This window comes from Salarias fasciatus, chromosome 15 (genome assembly GCF_902148845.1).
Source record: "Salarias fasciatus chromosome 15, fSalaFa1.1, whole genome shotgun sequence".
Taxonomy (NCBI): Eukaryota; Metazoa; Chordata; class Actinopteri; order Blenniiformes; family Blenniidae; genus Salarias; species Salarias fasciatus.
In genome coordinates, this window is record NC_043759.1 from 18,210,414 (window position 1) to 18,229,343 (window position 18,930).

General features: G+C 48.5%; 1 protein-coding gene across 3 annotated transcripts in view; it reads left to right on the forward strand.

Annotated features, from left to right (window-relative positions):
• The window catches only part of disp1 (dispatched homolog 1 (Drosophila)), a 63,303-nt gene extending 46,544 nt beyond the window's left edge, over nucleotides 1-16,759 (forward strand). For all 3 annotated transcript variants that reach the window (XM_030110054.1, XM_030110056.1, XM_030110055.1), the window contains 8 exons: nucleotides 8,963-8,992; nucleotides 9,560-9,683; nucleotides 9,775-9,902; nucleotides 11,248-11,342; nucleotides 11,954-12,051; nucleotides 12,140-13,729; nucleotides 13,804-14,067; nucleotides 14,185-16,759. In XM_030110054.1, coding sequence (XP_029965914.1) covers nucleotides 8,963-8,992; nucleotides 9,560-9,683; nucleotides 9,775-9,902; nucleotides 11,248-11,342; nucleotides 11,954-12,051; nucleotides 12,140-13,729; nucleotides 13,804-14,067; nucleotides 14,185-15,912 — 4,057 coding nt within the window. In that variant the 3' untranslated portion in view covers nucleotides 15,913-16,759. The remainder of the gene's footprint in view (nucleotides 1-8,962; nucleotides 8,993-9,559; nucleotides 9,684-9,774; nucleotides 9,903-11,247; nucleotides 11,343-11,953; nucleotides 12,052-12,139; nucleotides 13,730-13,803; nucleotides 14,068-14,184) is intronic.
• The last annotated feature ends 2,171 nt before the right edge of the window (nucleotides 16,760-18,930 follow it).

The following is an 18,930-nucleotide window of genomic DNA, read 5'->3' on the forward strand; positions in this document are numbered from 1 at the left end:
CGGCAGCTGCTGGCTCAGGGTGTCAGCTCGACACAGGCTTTGCACATTAGCAAGACTGAGAACCGTTGCTTTTGTCAATTATCTCGTCTTCATTTCAAAAACTCAATACGCGTGTGAATGAAGTAGGCGGGCTCTGACGTCCGTACAGATTCACCTGATTTACGTTTCCCTCTGAATCCCAGGTTCCACCGTGTGAAGATTTGCTGATGAGAAGACTGGGTGTTGGTGTGTTTTGGCTCCAGGAGCTCGAGTGAAAGCTGTGTGATGGATGGGGCAGATTTATTGATTCTGCATGTCTCGTCCTTTCTGTACTTGATGTAGGAATGTTTGTATTTACAAGGTTCTCCCAGATACACGCTCAGGCTTCCTAGAGTGAAGATTTTAGGTGACATCGTTGGTTTTTCTCTCGTCTTTGACTCTTCTTACGGACTCCTTGAGATAGTTTGACTTTTTCTTTTTCCTGTTTGATGTTTTTTTTGTCCCTGATTATCTTATTGTTTGGATGTGAACCCTTAATACTCCACCCATTTTTTTAACCCCCAGTTCTTCCGTTATCACAGTCAGTATGCCATGCAGTGGTGTTATGAATTAAATCAATGTTTCGACTGGATTATTGACATATAACTCCAATTGTTATCTATTCAGCTTCAGTTCATGTATGTCCCCTTAAACCTCTTCTGGTTGAGACACCCAGAGGGTTCCCCACCTGTGAGTCGTGCTAGCTGAACCCGCAATAATTCTTGGTTTTACAGGCAGTTGCGTTTTTATAAGCTATCAAATTCTTCGATTCCATGTGTGCGTTTCTACATTGTTCGACTTACTCTGGATGTTATTGCTGCCAGATGGGGATCCGTCCATCAGTGCAGGAGAGAGGTTTATTTTTTTTTATAACAGACTCTATTGCTGTTTTCAGCATGTCTGCAAGCATGTAGTTTCATATGGTAATTTTTTAATCTAGATTCTTGGTCTGACAGTACACTATAAAGGAGGGAAGAAGCCTCTAGTTGTCGTTCATTTGTCGATTAAAAATGGACTTGAGGGTTTCTGAAGAAGACACACACATCGGATCACATCCTGCTCTGGTTAGTGGGCGACTGTAAGACTGTCCAACATGTGTGTATCATGTCTCTGCTTCCACTCCATAATTTAAGTTTCATCTGGAGATGCACTCTTTTGGTTTATGATCCATATCTGAGTTTTTAATGCCTGGAAGTATGTGCGTCAGATCATTTCTGTTTGGATACTGTGAGAATGTAAGATAGCCACGTTATCTTTTGTATATAAACAGCTCCATACAGATGTCCTACTGGGTAAGTGTACCAACATGAAGCTCTGTTGAAGAATTTCATATCAAAACTGGACTCGACTGTTTTGATACTGATGTCCAATGCAATGGACTGAGCGTGCCAGTCTATGAGTAGAGCCAGCTGGGAAGTCTTCTAGAAGAATCAGTGCCTTTCCTTACCTCTCCTACCTTCGTACATTAGCAGTTAGAGGTTCTTCCTCTCGGCTTCCTTTGGCCTGGCGTTGCAGTTCCTCAGTGTGAGCCTTGTAAAGACGCCCCCCTCAGATCAAAGGCACCTCTGTCCCATAAACCCGGATCACAGCCTGATGTACGAGCGACATTGTCATAACTCTTCATGAGCTCCAGGAGCGGCTCGCCGGGCCTCAGCTGGATAAATACCGCTGCTTGAGATTATCGCGCCGCTTTGAAGGGGGATAAGCTACTACATGTGTCCAGACTGTGGCGAGAACGTATCGGGCTTTTCAGGGGTTACTTTCCTTTCACTTCAGGTCCAGCTGAACCGTCGATGACGGGCGTTATCGCGAGCGCTTATCTTGATTGGTCGGATATCACCAGGGCCTGGTCCGCCTGGCCCCCCCCCGCCGTCTCTTCGCGGTCTGAATGAAGGAGCGAGCGCCGCAGTGAGTCCAGCTGGCGCGCTGCTGCTCCTCTAATCGCCGGCTTAAAGTCTCCAGATGTTCCTCCTGAGGTTGTAAAAGTTTATTTACTTGGTAGTTCCTCACAAGACATAAAAAGCCCCCGTTAATTTGCTGTGTGTTTGCGGTGTGAACGCGAGGCTGGCCGGCGCAGGATGCAAATTAGCATGAATCCTTTGAGTTGTGCTCATGTTCTCTGATTTTTGAGCTGGAGTTGTGCAACGCTTCTTTGTAAATTCTTACGAAGCACTTTTTTTTCCTTTGCATCCATCTCCTCTCGTGCACTTTTAGGAGGAATTTTCCAGAATACTCCCTCAATTCATCTTGCTCAGACGCCTCCCCGACACCCACATACACAGCGTGTAACGCCCGGAGACCTCCGCCGTGACCTTTGGGCTGTCGGACACGTCGAATCGGTGCGAGAACCTGAGATGTCAGGGGGGGAAAAAAAAAAACCCCAAGCAGATAAATAGTTGGTAAATGACGGAGTGGTGAACAAAAGAAGACACCCGAGCTATTGTGTCCTCGAAACAAAGGCGCAGGAGAAGATACGGTGGGGTAATGATGTGGTTTGCATGGTGAAAAATAAAACCTCGCATTGCTGGATTCTCTCCGTCAGTCTGCTCTTAATGAAGGAGTCAAAGAGTTTCGGCCTCAGGAGACGCGATGCTGCACTTCAGGCCGTCGGCAGGCACAGAATCGAGCACCTTGGTGTTCACTTAAGAAACGAATCGATTTATTAGACCATGGATTTAACCCATGCATTGTTTTTTCTCACCTTGCATCCTCATTTACAGTTTTATCTTTTTGTAGGTGTTATTTTCCTTAACTGCAGTGTTATCGGTTTATCTGGTAGCTTATTTGTGCTGTCAGTGGAGCCTCAACAGTCACAGCACAACAGTTTTTTTAAGAAATAGAAGACTTACAACAAGAGGTGGTTGTACATTATTATAGCATGAGTGAATCTAGGGACTGGACTATCGATTAAACTTAAAGACTAAATTCATTTCTGTTTGTACTGAAGAACAGACATGAAGTTTCAATCGATTATTCCAACTTCATGCCCCAAAACCAGATCTCCAGGTAACGGTTTATTAAAAATGCCACTGTGTTGCTCCATCCACATCTGGTGTAGGAGGTGTAGGTGTAGCTGCACCGTCCCGTGTCCTCCTCCTCCACTGATACCTGCCATTTTAACAAATGATAGTATGTGATACAGGGACAGATCAAGAAATTTTATTCTCCTTTCTGGAATTTGAAAATTTTTGTTCGGTGCTGTTTTGAACTGTTTTGGTTTTTGGGATGAATGAAATAAACTACACTAAGCTATTTCTATGTAATTGTTAGACTGTAAATTTATAGTTGTTTAGATTTTATCAAATTTACAAACTGAAATCAGTCGCACATTAAATTAAAAAAGGTTTTTAGATTTAACGTTCAAGTTTATTGAAGCTGAGCTCGTAACTCAGGATTTGTTATAAATAAGTCTGTCCAACAGCAGCGGGATCAGTAGCTGAAGTTCTTCCTCCATTAGAAATGTTTCCTCTGCTTTGAGCTCAGTCAGAAACGACTCCTCTGCTGAACAATGGCGATTTGACTCCTCATTTCCTTTAGAAGGGGAATCGCGTGTGGCAGAGGTTTTTCTCCCGGCGGTGTTAAATAAACAAGCTCAGCCCTCGAAGACGCAGGATTCATGTTGAATTCTGTCTCTGGTAGTTAATGTGCTCCTCTGGCTTCTCGCCCGCCGACCACGTTTGATCAGGAGCTCAGGATCCCGGGTCGCTTCAGGACCTGGAGGTCTCGGGCGCACGAGCAGTCCGCATTCATCGCTTCAGTTTCCCGCCTGCCGCACGGATCGTCCCGCGCTCGGCTTCCTTTCTGCTGCGCTCAGCCGTGCACCTCGAGGTTGGCAGGTTAAGAAGGATTTTCGGGATTCAAATCTTTTAGCCTGGCGCATTGATTCATCTGGAACGGGGACTCCTGCCTCGAATACTGGAGCAGAAAGCGTTGAGCTCTGGTGTCCGTGAGCTTACAGGCGACCTGGGAAACGGCCACAATAAAGACGTCACGCTGACTGACAGCTTGCAACTATTGGCTACAGTCCTCAAATCCCGCCTGCACGTCTGGAATCCGCCCGCGCCCGTATTTCACCGCCGGGAATTCGGGGGGAATGGCAGGTGCAGCCAGAAAAGGCCGTGCTTCACCAACGGATGCTTTCATTCCAGATAAATCCCACACGCACACGGGACATCTGCTGCTGCTCCTCAGCGCTGGAGGAACCGTTAGAACGGGGAGTTAGCAGACCGAATCAAACACGAGTGTTTTTTTTTTTTTTTGGTATTTAAAAAATAAGTTAAAATACAAGTCTGTTTACTCCTGTTTAAAATCACAGTAACCAGCAGAAGAAACTTCGTCAGCAGAGCAGGCGGACGCCGTGTCGACCCTCTGAACATCTGAACGACGCAGACCTGATTCCTGGACACCTAGCATGGCCACATGCGAGCTTAGCCGCTACAGGCTAACAGCTCATCCAGATTAATGCTGGTCCGACCGTCCCGGACTGTAAAACTCCTGTTCAGCTGAAAGTTAGGATACGTAGATATATTTTGTGCCCTAATCGTGATAAATTTAATGAAATTTCAAGAAAATTGACCTGTTTGCATAATAATAATGTTTGCACCACCTGAGCCAAAACTAAACACCACCAAAAGTAAACTGTCAGAAGTTTAATTCAGTACAGTATAAAGCTGTGATTAAAAGCCCGCCAGTAGTTATTGTCCATTTATCGCTATCGAGGTGAACTGCTCAATACATCGTGATATTGATTTGAGGCCATATCGCCCACCTCCATCAAAAAAGCTTGTCAGAAAAAGAAAAAAAAAACCTACTGGTGAAATTCCACTTGAGATCTTCTTTCATCTTTGCAGTCATCCTGTGAACCAGAACAGTCACTTTTCCAACGCTTGATGCATTTTTTTTTTCTGCAAACCTGTCCCTAGCCTCTGCTTGTCGTCTTCTCCCCCCCCCATGTGATAATGAGAGGCGAGCGTCCCCGACTGACCTCCATTTAAACCTTTGTGTTTAAAGAGCTCGGGCCTGTTCCCTTGTTTATTGGAGGCCTGTTGGAAACACGATGCCCAATGAATCGCAGCGTGTTACCGCCGAAGCCAAACCGTGACGCCTTCCTTCAGCTCACCTGCGACTCCGGAGAGCTAATTCGCCTCCACCTGCTGAGATCAGGAGAGCGATGTTTACATGCCTGTGCTTTTGTTGATGTCGCTCTCAGCGCTGTGCTCCAGCCACCACAGCCTTTCAGTGAATACCCACACACACACACACACACGGGCTGACTTGTGATTTTTCCCCTGCCGTCCTGTTCTCGTGGTGTCGCCGGGATGGTCGGCACACGGCAGCCAGGACTCTATTTCACGGGCGGGTCGAGCCTGTAATTTGCGCGCAGCGTTCCGGCGAGGCTCCAGTCGGAGCGAGGCGGCCCGCCGGCCTCACGGCTGACACTAATTGCTCCGGCTCTGACTCGTATGAAACATTTAGCCACCCGTCTGTCGACGGTTTACCCTCTGAATCCTCGCGCATACACACACACACACACACACACACACACACACGCTCCTGTACGATAACACATGCAGGCATTCATAGGCATGTTTAGTCACGGTCACCGATGTTTCCCCGCCAGATTCTCAGAGACATGGACTTCATTTCAATCTGCTTCTGTTTAGTTCTGAGAAAGAAAAAAGGAAAACTGAGGAACTGAACCAACGAGGCAAAACTGAACGGCGTTCATTACTGTCACAGATTCTGTCAGTTTAAATTCAGGACATCGTTCTATAGCTTGGTCGAGCCTGATATGTTTTCACACTTTCTGAACACCTGAAACGCCTCAAAAGGCTGATTCTCTCTCATGTTCGTTGTAAAGTCTGTAGATATGAAGAGAATTGCTTTTTCTTTTTTTATTTGGTCAATTTGAATCCAGATCTTCCAGCGTCACCATGCAGAATATCTTCAGAGTCACTCTCAGCTCCCAGGTTTCACTTAAATTCAATCACTATGTGTTATTTTTCGACATGTCAGACTTTGGTTTTGGATTCGCGGCCACAGGTTTCCCACGCCGGACCATTTGTGTTCGGCATGGGCGGAGTTTTCTGGGTATATCCATAAAGCATGCGCGCCGAGCCCCCCGGCTGCGTCGGCGCGGCTCTCCTCTGTCATCGCGGCGCTGAGTGAGCGGCCGGCGGTCTGTGTTTACCTTATTAATTAGCCCAGTGATCCAGAAACACTCTCCCCCCGGTAAATAGAATAACAGTGAAAGGTTAGCCGGGGCCGGAGGAGACAGAAGGAAAATACAAGGTGGGCCAGGAGCCGGGGGAAGGAAGACGGTCTGCGGGCTGAATCCTCAGCTGAAGTATCAGAGGCTGCAGGAGGAAACCCGACACTCCGGCCTGTCATCCTGCAGAATTTAGAGCCTCTGTGATCGTCAGTCAACACTTGGCTCTCTGTAGCAAACCTCCACTCCGTCCTCCCCCACGCTTTCCTTTACCCCTGCTTATGCACAAGGTGTAATGGCCGCAGAGGGTCATTTCAACAGGTTGAGTCCAGAAGTTTAAAAAAAAACAAAAAAAAAAAAAAAAACAAGCCCTGGGAACGCAGATCCGTCCCAGCCTCCCGGCTCGGCTTCAGTTTTACAAGAACGGTTTGAATTATTGCTATCGGCCTGACGGATTCTTGATCCGGCCGCGCATCTTTTCCGACCGGCTGAAGCGAATTCAGATCGCAGCTTCGCGCAGCGAAATTCAAAACAGACCTTCGAGCAGACAAATAGATGTGCCTGACAGGGCTTTTACGAGTTTGTTCCAAGTATTTCCAATAACTCACCTCCTCCGTTTTTCGGGCCATATCTCCATCCAGAGGTCTGCGGTTCAGGGCCATACATGGAAGAGACGGCGCGCCGATAAAAAAGAACCGCATTAGAGATGCAGAATTTTCCCCTGGCGTCGAGTTCAAAGAAAGGTAGAGAAATGTGGTTTTCATTCGCCACTCAGGTTAAAGGTCACTTTGTGGATGATAGGGAACGTGAGCTGGGTTTGGACAAACGGTTACCTCACTTAAAATGTGTTTTTATGAAGGATTTATGAAAAACCAGCGACAGCTCTCAGTGAAATGAGGGAAAAATGAAAATTCATGGATATATGGATACATATACATTTGGATTGAAATCATATACATCTGTTTTGCTTTATAAAAATGTTAATTTCCATGCATTGTTATGTTTTAAAATCAAATATTTGTGAGTCTTTTGATCCATAAAGCTGATATCCTACAACTTACAACTGAACTCGCACTCGTCGGACCCGTTTGTCATTCTGTCCGTCCGAAACGACGTCCTGTTTGCGTCTCAGCTTTCCCCCTGCTGGCAGCCTGTGTTTTAAACCCGTGCCGCTCGACGTCCGGCTGTCATAATTAACGTCCTCAGAGAAACTTCAAACGGGATTTACAGCCTCCTCATGACCCTCCCCACCGAGCAAACCTCCGTCCTGCCGGCGGTGCTTCCCTTTAACGCTAATTATGCCGTTCCCCACATTTCACTTCTCAGCAAAACGGGCCAGAATTTAAAAAAATAAAAGAAGAAGAAAACTCTGGCTTCCTCTGGCTGTCTTTTATAAATCATAGTTCTTCTGTCCGTGGTGCTGTTGACCCGATCGGCCTCAGAAGAAAATGGCCTCCAGCTCACATCCTGCTCTTCTTTTGCCATTTCGGGAGGAAATTAAGGGCGTTTTCTTCGCTGTGGAGATGTGAATATAATCCATGATGCGATAAGAGATGTATTTGCAGTCCTTTTAGCTTTTAGTTGGGGCCATTACTGATAAGCATTTATCTTTACTAATGTCTTTGCTGGCAGCGGTTTGTGTAAAAACGTCTAATCCGTCCCTCTGGCCTCTGTCTGGATGAGGGAAGGCAGAGAATCTGAGACACGGCCGTCTTTAGAGTCTGCTCAGTTTCTTTACTGTTACTACAACTACAACCTACTTCTTTTTTTTTTTTTTTTCATCTTACTGCCTTCTTCTTTAATTGCTCATTGTGAAGAGAAATGGTCAGATTGTAATATCTGGATAATCTGCGAAGCTCTGAGAAATACCTTCAAGATGTCAGAAAATGAAGCCTCTTGCTTCAGATCGTCTTGATCTGTGAATCTTGTCAAGACAGATTTTGAATCTGAAAGTCTGTCACACATGTCTGGAAGTCCCGTTCTGTCCCCCCCCCTCCTTAATATTCCCTCCCCTGTGGAAATGTCTCCAACCCTTTCGTCTTGGATCGTCTCTCGTTTGGCCTGCCTGTGATCAGGTGGCCATATCTGATTTTCCCACTTCCTCCTTCCCCTCCCCCTCCTCCTGGACCCAGGGCGTTTTCGTTGCTTCTCCCGGCATACCGGACGCTCCCCCACCGCTCCCAGGAGGAGCTGACGAGAAATCCAGACAGATCCCGAGCAGCTGAAGGCCTCCGGTCTCTGTGTCGGGACGATGCGACGTGTCGTCCTGAGAGAATCTGAGAAACACTCTGATTGAGGACTGTTGTGACTGGACTGGACACTTCCTCCTCCTCCTCCTCCTCCTCCTGCTGGAGATCAGATTGGGAAATGTTGTTCATAGTTATTGGGAACATTCGGTGTCTTTTCTCCACTTCAGCCTCACATCCTTTTCACATTTGTTTTGGATCCTGACTGAAATCCTTCAGGATCCCTTTAAGCCGGGCAGCCGTTTCCAGGTTCCTGCAGTGTAAATGTGTCCACATGAGGTTCAGCCCGGACCGTCAGGAGCTCCGTCCGTCCAGGATGATAAGTTCACTGGAAAGTGGCCTTGACAGCCGTGTCAGGTTTAATGCTGTCAGTGTAGCAGTACCAGAGGTCTGCGAAGGAAAACAAGAGGGGAGACGGCGGGTCTTAAAGAAAAGCTGCCCCGACTGTGAAACGCGCACCTGATTTATCTGCTTTCTTTTTGCCTTGCAGCCCCGTGAGGCCGTTTCGATTCCCCAAAAGGTAAGAGCTGCCAGAAAGTCTTTCCTCTCTGTTCATGCTCTGAATCCGTCCTCCTCCTATCCCTGTCGTTCATCCGTCCATCCATCACGGTTCTTCTGGAGCGTCGTCATTCCTGAGCCGTGAGTCACGAGCGTTATCGACGGGAGCTCCCGCTCCGCTCGCCGGGTCGGATCCAGGAGGCCGTTCAGTCCATAATGAATACTTTTCCGCTGTGTTTACAAGAGACGAGCCTCGCTAATGCAGCGAAACCCCAGAAAGCTACTGAAACAGGCCATAAACATTAAAACCAAAGATTTTACAGAGTTTCACAGTTTTTACTTAATATATTTCAAAATGAAGCAGGATGTAGAAAGAGAGATGTTTATTTCAGGTATAAACTTTGATGCTAAAAAGAATCAAATCAAAAATATGAAATTTAAACTTTTCAAAATAAAGCAAAACTAGTTCAGGATAAAAAATGACTCAGTTTCCACATGTCTCTCAGCTCTTCTTTTTCTCCCTCTCCTCCTCCTTCTTGTCTTCCATCGCTGGACTTCACTCTTGTCTTTATTTTTTTTTCCCCTGCAGCTACGCAGAGCTGATAGCTGATTGGCCGGTGGTGGTGCTGGGCGTGTGCACGGTGCTCATCGTGGTCTGCGCTCTAGTGGGCATCCTGGTGCCGGATCTGCCCGACTTCTCCGACCCGGTGCTGGTGAGTTCAGCAAGCCAACGCTCAGTTACTTATTCAATGAAGTTACTTTTCGAGTGACTCTGACCGCTGTTTGTGTTTCTTGGACACTTAGGGCTTCGAGCCGCGGGGAACGGCCATCGGCCGGCGTCTGGTCACCTGGAACAACATGGTGAAGAACACAGGCTACCAGGCAACGCTGGCCAACTACCCCTTCAAATACGCCGACGAGCAGGCCAAGAAGTGAGCACACACACGCTCAAGTGAAATCTCATCGTTCCTGCATTTTCATTTCATAAAAGTTTCCCGTTCGTACAGCAACGTTTTCAAAACAATGACTGTTTTCACTGAAACGGCAGAAATGCTGAAAACCATGTAGTTTCCATGCTAGGCCACTAGTGGGTGCTATTGTGTGTTTTTCGGAATGAAACGAAACCACACACATATTTGGGTGAACAAGAGAACAAACTGGGGCTTTTAGTGCTTTTTACACTCTGTCAGGTCGTCTCACATAGGATGGAAAATCACCACAACAAAAAGTGCAGTCGGCCACAGGAGCCTTTCTGGTGACATATTGAGCTCGTTGATGCCAGAAGATGCAGCAGCAGTTTTCGTCTCTGCGCCGTCTGCTCGCCCGTGAAAGCGTGCCGTCTTCGTATGGTTAAGATTAGAAGGTCTAAAAACTGCAGCTCCTCTCTGCTGATTAGATAATGGCTCGGATCGTCTCTCCGTCTGTGGCTGCCTTTGTCTTCCTCTGCGTCTCGTTCCGAGCGTCTGTCCTCGGCTGTAATTGCGAGGACTTCTGTCAGCATCCCCTCTCTCTGTCTGACAGCCACCTGATTGCTCCACCTTCTTCACAGGAGGCCTGTGCCGCCTTTAATCTTCTCTTTTCGGCTACTTTTTTTTTTTCCTACAACCGAAATCTCTCGTATCCAGAGAGTCGTGCGCTCTGCAGTTGGTCTGGCCCCCGCTCAATCAGACCTGCTATTATGATTATTACAATAATAGCAGCGGCCTCCTCGTACTGCGGCGGTTTGTTCGTCTGACTTCAGAGCGAACAGCAAATTACTGCGGCTTATTTCATTACCCAGCGTCCTTCACTCTGCGTCACGCTGACTTAGCAGCATCTCTGCTCTTCGCTTGATGACTTATGAAATCGTACATCAGACCATGTGTCGTGGTCAACTGTGGGTTCTAGTGGATGAAACCAGCAGGGGGCCTATTCTTAGATCCTCCACGAGGCAATTTCTTACCAAGACGTCGTTACGCCTTTTACCAATGTGACCATTGTAAAGGTCCGAGCAACTGGACCTGGTCTTACGTCTTGGAGGACATTAGACCAGTCAGTCTGGTCATGAACCAGTGAAACCACTTGAATAAATAAAGTGTCTTCCAAGACATAAACAAGTTAACTGGAAACTTAATAATTTAAAAGGCAACATTAAAACACAAATATACACAATAGAAAGTGGACCATCACCTGCAGTCGGCCCATTTATCTGACATAATTTCATGTTTCTAATTTTGTTGCTTTTGAAAACTTCTTTATTTCCGTTCGCAAACTCAGCATGGATTTGTTGTTTTCCAGCCACCAAGAACCCCGGTGGCCTAAAGACCACTTCGACAGGGAGAAGCGACAAGCCGAGTGGGACTTCAGTAAAGACTTCTTCTGCGATGTTCCAAGTGAGACTTTCAGCTGACAGGAAATAAACTCTGAAAGGATTCATTGTACAGTTGATAAGGAGAGAACTTTTAATTATATACAATGAATATTCTTCAGTTACAAAACCATAATAATGATTTGAACAGTGTTGGTCTGTTAATGAGAACATGTACAGCCTCCTGTCGTCAAGAGACATGCAGCAAAATTTAAATAAAAAATCATATAAATTCATCCGAAGACTTTAAAACTAAACCTGCTATCACAGAAACAAGAAATATAAAACCGATTAAACTTATAAAATAATGTGAATTGCTTCTCCAGGTTTTACTTCCTGTACCAATAGAGCCATGCCAAAATAATAGCTGAATTGTTTTTTAATCTTCACAACATTTAAAACAACAATTGAAGAAAAGATTTCACAAATAGACAGACTTTCATTAAATTCATGTCCTACTTCTATAATAAGTCTTTTTTTTTAGTGTTTACTCTCTGAGACTGGTGTTCAGATAAATCCAGCAGTTCTCAAGGACACTTTTTTCTTATTTTTTTAAGATGGATGGAAAAGAGAAAAATAGCCAGATCTCGCTCTTTTCTGAGGTGTAAAGTAATCAGCCGCCTTCTGTCTGTGCAGGCGGCAGCTACCCTCGGCTGGTGTTTGCGTCGGCGGAAGGGAAGAGCCTGTGGAGCATTCAGGCCATTAAATCCATGTGCAACCTGGACAACACACGAGTAAGAACAGAACACAGTCCTCTGCCGCGGTGAAACTCAAGGTGCTGTTGATGGAGCTGTTCCAACGCCGTCTTCTATTCGCGCTCAGGTTCGTTCCCACCGTGACTACTGGAGCATCTGTCAGCGCACCAGCAACGCCTCCTGCTGCCCCAGCTGGACCCTCGGGAACTACATCGCCGTGCTCACCAACCGGTCGTCCTGCCAGAAGATCACGGAGCGCGACGTGTCGCACACGCTCAAGATCCTCCGCTCGTGCGCCAAGTACTACCACAACGGCACCCTGGGACCCGACTGCTGGGACATGACCCTGAGGCGGAAGGACCAGCTGAAGTGCGCCGGCGTTCCTCGGAAGTGCACCAAGTACAACGCCGTCTACCAGATCCTTCACTTCCTGGTGGATAAAGACTTCCTCAGCCCCAAGAGCCTGGAGCATCCTCCGCCCGTGCTCAAGTACAGCATGCTCTTCTCTCCCACGGAGAAAGGGAAGTCCATGATGAACATCTACTTGGACAATTTTGAGAACTGGAACGCCTCGGACGGCGTCACCACGGTCACGGGGATCGAGTTCGGCATCAAGCACGACCTCTTTCAGGACTACCTCCTCACCGACACCGTGTACCCCGCCATCGCCATAGCCATCGTCCTGCTGGTGATGTGTGTGTACACGCGCTCGGTCTTCATCACCCTGATGACGATCATCGCCATCATCAGCTCTCTGATCGTGTCCTACTTCCTCTACCGGATGGTGTTCAACTTCGAGTTCTTCCCCTTCATGAACCTCACGGTGCTCATCATCCTGGTGGGCATCGGCGCGGACGACGCCTTCGTGCTCTGCGACGTGTGGAACTACACCAAGTTCGACAAGCCCCACGCCGAGCTGTCGGAGACCGTGGGCGTCACCCTGCAGCACGCCGCCCTCTCCATGTTCGTCACCAGCTTCACCACCGCCGCCGCGTTCTACGCCAACTACGTCAGCAACATCACGGCCATCCGCTGCTTCGGGATCTACGCCGGCACCGCCATTCTGGTCAACTACATCCTCATGGTGACGTGGCTGCCCGCCGTGGTGGTGCTGCACGAGCGCTACCTGCCGAGCATGCTGCCGTGCTCCAAGCCCTCGCACCAGCAGGGCGGCTGCTGCACCCGGGTGTTCTGGGCCGGTCTGTGCCAGAAGGCCAGCAAGTGTCTGTTCACCGTGTCCGAGGCCTCCAGAATCTTCTTCGAGAAGGTGCTGCCCTGCATCGTCATCAAGCTGCGCTACCTGTGGCTGTTCTGGTTCCTCGCCATCACGGTTGGCGGCGCCTACGTGGTGTGCGTGAACCCGAAGATGAAGCTTCCGTCCTTGGAGCTGGCGGAGTTCCAGGTGTTCCGTTCGTCCCACCCCTTCGAGCGCTACGACGCGGAGTACAAGAGGCTCTTCATGTTCGAGAGAGTCCACCACAGCGAGGACCTCCACATGCCCATCACCATCATCTGGGGGGTGACCCCCGTGGATAACGGCGACCCCCTGAACCCCAAAAACAAGGGGAAACTGATGCTCGACAGCACTTTCAATATGGCCAGTCCAGCCGCTCAGCTGTGGATCCTCAACTTCTGCCAGAAACTGAGAAACCAGAGTTTTGTCTTCCAGTCGGACGAGCAGGACTTCACCAGCTGCTTCATCGAGACGTTCAAACAGGTCAGTACCGCACGCCTGCTCATGATGTATACGGCAGGTCTCGAGCTGAGCCGTACCTTGTCTGATTTTAACAGTGGATGGAGAACCAGGACTGTGAAGAGGCCTCTGTCTACCCCTGCTGCAGCCAGTCCACCTTCCCATACAAGCAGGACGTCTTTGAGTTGTGCATTAAGAGAGCCATCATGGAGTTGGACCGGAGTACCAACTACCACCTGGACAGCAAGACCCCCGGGCCTCGATTTGACATCAACGATACCATCAGAGCCATCGTCCTGGAGTTTCAGAGCACCTACCTCTTCACGCTGGCTTACGAGAAAATGTTCCAGTTTTACCGTGAGGTAGTTGTAGTTGAATTGTGTTTTCAAATGTAATGCTGCATTATTTGTTACACTTATTGTGGAAGTGTTGCTCAGCCTTCACATATTGTTCATGTTTGAAACTGTTTCCTGTTTCAGGTGGACGCCTGGATCACAGAGGAGCTGCGCTTGGCTCCGGCGGGCCTCAGCCACGGCTGGTTCATCAGCAACCTGGAGTTCTACGACCTCCAGGACAGTCTGTCGGGAGGCACCCTGGTGGCCATGGCTCTGTCGGTGGCCGTGGCGTTCAGCGTCATGCTCCTGACCACCTGGAACGTCATCATCAGCCTGTACGCCATCCTGTCCATCGCAGGAACCATATTCGTCACCGTGGGGTCCCTGGTGCTTCTGGGTTGGGAGCTGAACGTCTTGGAGTCGGTCACCATCTCCGTCGCCGTGGGACTGTCGGTGGACTTCGCCGTCCACTACGGCGTGGCGTACCGACTCGCTCCGGAGCCCGACCGCGAGGGGAAGGTCATCTTCTCCCTCAGTCGGATGGGCTCGGCCATCGCCATGGCGGCGCTGACCACCTTTGTGGCCGGTGCAATGATGATGCCCTCAACCGTGCTGGCCTACACCCAGCTGGGCACGTTCATGATGCTGATCATGTGCATCAGCTGGGCCTTCGCCACCTTCTTCTTTCAGTGCATGTGCCGCTGCCTCGGCCCCCAGGGCACCTGTGGCCAGATACCCCTGCCCAAGAAGCTGCGGTGTCAGGCCTTTGACGAAGTCACGTCGGCGAGCCCCCCACCTCAAGGAAAGAGCTCAGGCCTGGGGAAGTACCAACTGGACGGCAAGGGCGGGGAGGTGGAGAATTATGAGCTGGAGCCACTGGCTTCCACCCAGAAAGCAGAAGATAAACCACAAGAAGAGGATCAGTTGTGCACTCAGCTTTACAACGGAGTCCCTCCTCATCACCACAACTCTCATTTCTCACAGATCCACTATAAGGGGGCGGAAACTGGCAAGAGTGGCCAAGAAAATGGGATTGTGGCCGCCCTGAACACACCGGCCAGGTGTCAGTACTCCCAAAACACTAACTGTTCATGTGGGGATGGTCCTCCTCCTCCTCAGCTGCTGCAGCAGTGGACCCCCCACTCTTGCGCCCAGGCTCCTAAAGACTGTCACCCGTGTCCCTCCACCGCGCAGATCTTCCCCGTCTCAGGAAACGCCCCGAGCCTGGACCCGGTCTACACTCACATGGAGTGCCGGATGCACTACGTTCACTGCCCCCTCACCCACTTCCACCACTGCTCCCAGGGAAGAGCAGTGCCGCCCAGGCAAGGGCCCGCCCACACGTGCCACCTCAGGAAGTACTGTATCCACGCCGCTAACTCGCAGAACAGCTCGGGCAGGGAACAGAGACCCACCACCCCGGCTCCCCACCCCGACACGGGCCTGGAACCGGTCTGTGGCTCCGAGGGTGAAGACAAACCTCACAGACACCCAACAAGTCCCGACAGAGGCGCCGCATCCCCCCCGCCCCCTCACAGCCCGCCGTCCTGCCCCCCACACGCACCCTGCCCCGACAGACGGACGGGGACGGGCGGCGAGAACCACGTGTCCGCGGAGGCTTGTTGTAAAGTCCCTGACAGCCAGGAGAAGCTCGAGAGTATTCCCGTCACACGGGACGAGAGCGCCGAGAAGTGCAAGCGGAACTCGAGAAGACAGCGGGCGTCGTCCGCCTCGCCAAAGAAGCTCAACTGTTTTAACAGGACGTTGAAAGTGAAGTGCAATTCTGCTTCAGAGTTTCACGAGCCAAAAAGCGAAGCCAGCGTGCCTCCCATAGCAATAAAGACCAACCCGTCCTCTGAGAGCTTATGCTGACGATAAGCCGATGTTTTAATGAATCGGACTAAATCAAAAAACGCGAAGCAAACGTCCAAAAAACACGAGTGACACCATAGATTGGATTTAAACGAGGATGAGGTGTTACTGCTTTTGTTCCAAAAGTGAAGCCAAAATATGGTCATCTGGTTCTGGTTGTAGATCCCACAAAAAAAAAAATGTTTCTGCTCTTTCTGTCATATGAAATAATTATATTTACAGTATATGCATAATAATGAGACATGATGCACTTTATTGTGTTTTATGTGTGTGATCTCCCCTCACACACCTTCCTGCTGCTTCCTTTTTAACTGAATCATGAATTCCAAAATTTGAAAGGGCGATGATCCGGTTTTTAACACATTTAAGAAAGAACAGACATTTGGGAATGAATTGCTCTGAAGTTACTGGAAACCAGCCACCAGGGGGAGAGCTCAAAGTTTTGCCTTCACTTTGCGGCGAAGTGTGTGTCTTTTTCTGTGCAATCGAACAAGTTTGTGGGATGTTTGTTGACCAAGTGCCTCAGTGTGTTTCACACAACACAGAGATCCTGAACCCTCAGAGTATTTTTCTGTTTACAGTTTTGGTTTTTTTTACTCATCACGTGCCATATTGTGTGTTTGATGTCCGCTCCGTCACACGCCCTCCTTTAAAGTTTGCGAGCAGAAGTGTTCAATACCCGTCAGCCGTTGAGTCATTGTGTGTATTTTCTCATCACGCCGACCTTAACAGCAACATGTGCCACATTTTGAACAAACCGATGCCTGTCACTTTTTGTATGCGAGGTCGCTTGTCCTGCGTTCTCCGTCTGCTCAAGTCACCACACTAAATAAAAGATGTACTGTATGATTAAACATCTCTTTTTTTATCATTATTATTATTATTATTACTGTTGTCCTGATGGTGATTTACAGTTTTACCTTAAGCCCCCGGGTCGTTTCGACTGCCCGCGTTTCTGCTCGGGGATCGATCCGGCTCGTGGGGAATCGGGGTCACTGGGTGAAAAGTCTTCTGGCTGGATGGCGTCACCTCCGCTGAAGCGGAGGCTCTGGCTCTCCCGGGCTTGCTGAGGCAGACGGCTGTAATTACAGGGAGACTTCACTCTGGCTCGGAGCGCACGGCATCAGTCGCGGTTTCCGCCCGTCAAACAAATATATATTTTACACGAGTGAGTCTTTTGTAACGTGTCCAGAGTGACGCTGGAACCCAATCTGCTGACTGTTCAGACAGCTTTTCCTTTTTAACTGAACCTTTCAAGGCTGTGGTTTGTGTATTGGCCTCCTCCAAACTATTGTGCGTGCATTAAGTATTGCTTCATGACTCACTGGTTTATGTTTCTGTTAATCTCGCACTGGTCCTCTATGCAGCTGCTGAATAATAATATCTGCGCCTTACAGTGATTTCTTTTCCATCTATTTGCAAACAAAGTCAAAAGTCCACCGTCCCCGATCGGGTTGCCCCTGTGGAACAGGTGGCAGACATATTTCTCCTTTTTCATCCCTCTCTCCATCTTTCTCTCGGTCAGTAAATCCATATCCTACCAAGTGAAGAAAACACCTGTTTCCTCGCGAGTCGGCTGGGAGAAAAGAAGCAGTCGTTCCCTCCGATCGTCTTTCTGCTTCCTGTCTCTCCTCCTGTGAGGGAATGTGGAGGCTGGTGTGATTGTTGGGATTAGGATTTGCTGATGAGAGAATTACACAGAATCCAATGCCGATTTGGCGTGGAAATGGCTGAAAGCTTTACAAAGAAAACTTATAAAAAGGTTTAGTTTGGAATTGACATTTCAATCTTTTATCACTGAATTTTTCACCCCATAAAACAAATTTCTTTCTTACTAGAAAGTGCAAAAGTTCTCATTTTAGAGTAGGAACAATACTTTTTAGTGCATTTAGATACCTTGGCATGATCTAAGTGGCTCAAGGCTGAGGACAAACAGTCTGAACATTTAGGCTTTAAATGAGTCTGAAACCAACTTAAACCAAATCTAAACAAGCTGGAAATTTCAGCTACTTTGAAAACCAGTCCAGCCCGAAACCGCGAGAACCTGGCCAAAGGATGAACCAAAACTGGCTGCAACCAGTCGAAGCCAAACAAGATGGTTTCTTTTGTGGGCTGGGTGTCTGATGGAGTTTTGCCCGCAGTGCAGAATACCTTAAGAAACTGCCTCAACCTGGGCAAAAATTGAAACAGTTGAAACATTTGCAAGAAAGCATATTGAAACTTGGTAAACAAAGGCCGAAAACCATTCTGACCCATCGATCACCAGGTACTTATCCTCATGTCAACTATATCTGTATGAGAAAAGACTTCTTAATAAGTCAACTTTATTACAGTTATTTTGAAGATGATCATCCTTCATTTCTTTACTAACTGCAAAACAAGACAATCTGAATGAACTTCTGTAAATATTATTGACTTTGCGAGCATCGTTCTTCTGTGTGTTCCACATCAGAAGTAGGACTTTCTCATCTGGTAACTCTTCCAGTTCACAGTTAAATAAACGCAGGATTAGTCTGGATGAGAAAAACAACCTGAGCGAAGAGGGTGGATCGATTGTGCTCAAACGTCCCTTCTCCTGTTGAGTAATTCGCTCCACCGGTCTGCCGTCGTCTGCGTCACAGAAGGAAAAGTACCTCCACTCTTCGGCTGCCTCTTTGTGCTCACGCCCCTCAGCCCCAAAACAAACTCACACGAACAAGCGACTCCTATAAAGCGCATTACGTAAATCAAAGTGGCCGTGATGGAGGAGCCATCTTATTTTGGCTCCCACAGCTCAGCTTGTGTTCCCCTCAGCCTCTGATCCGCTCGCGCGCTCAACCGCCACAGCGAAGACGAGTCCGCCTCCCTCTTCGGCCAGCGTGCGCATCCCTGTAATTATATTTGCTTAAACAGAGGTCAAATATTAGCTGTGGCCACGGGGCAGAGTTTATTGCATTTCCCTGTGAGGGAGAATCTCAGGAGCATGCATGTCTGTTCTAAATATAATCCACAAGCCTGAAATAACTGTGAAGAAGCCGC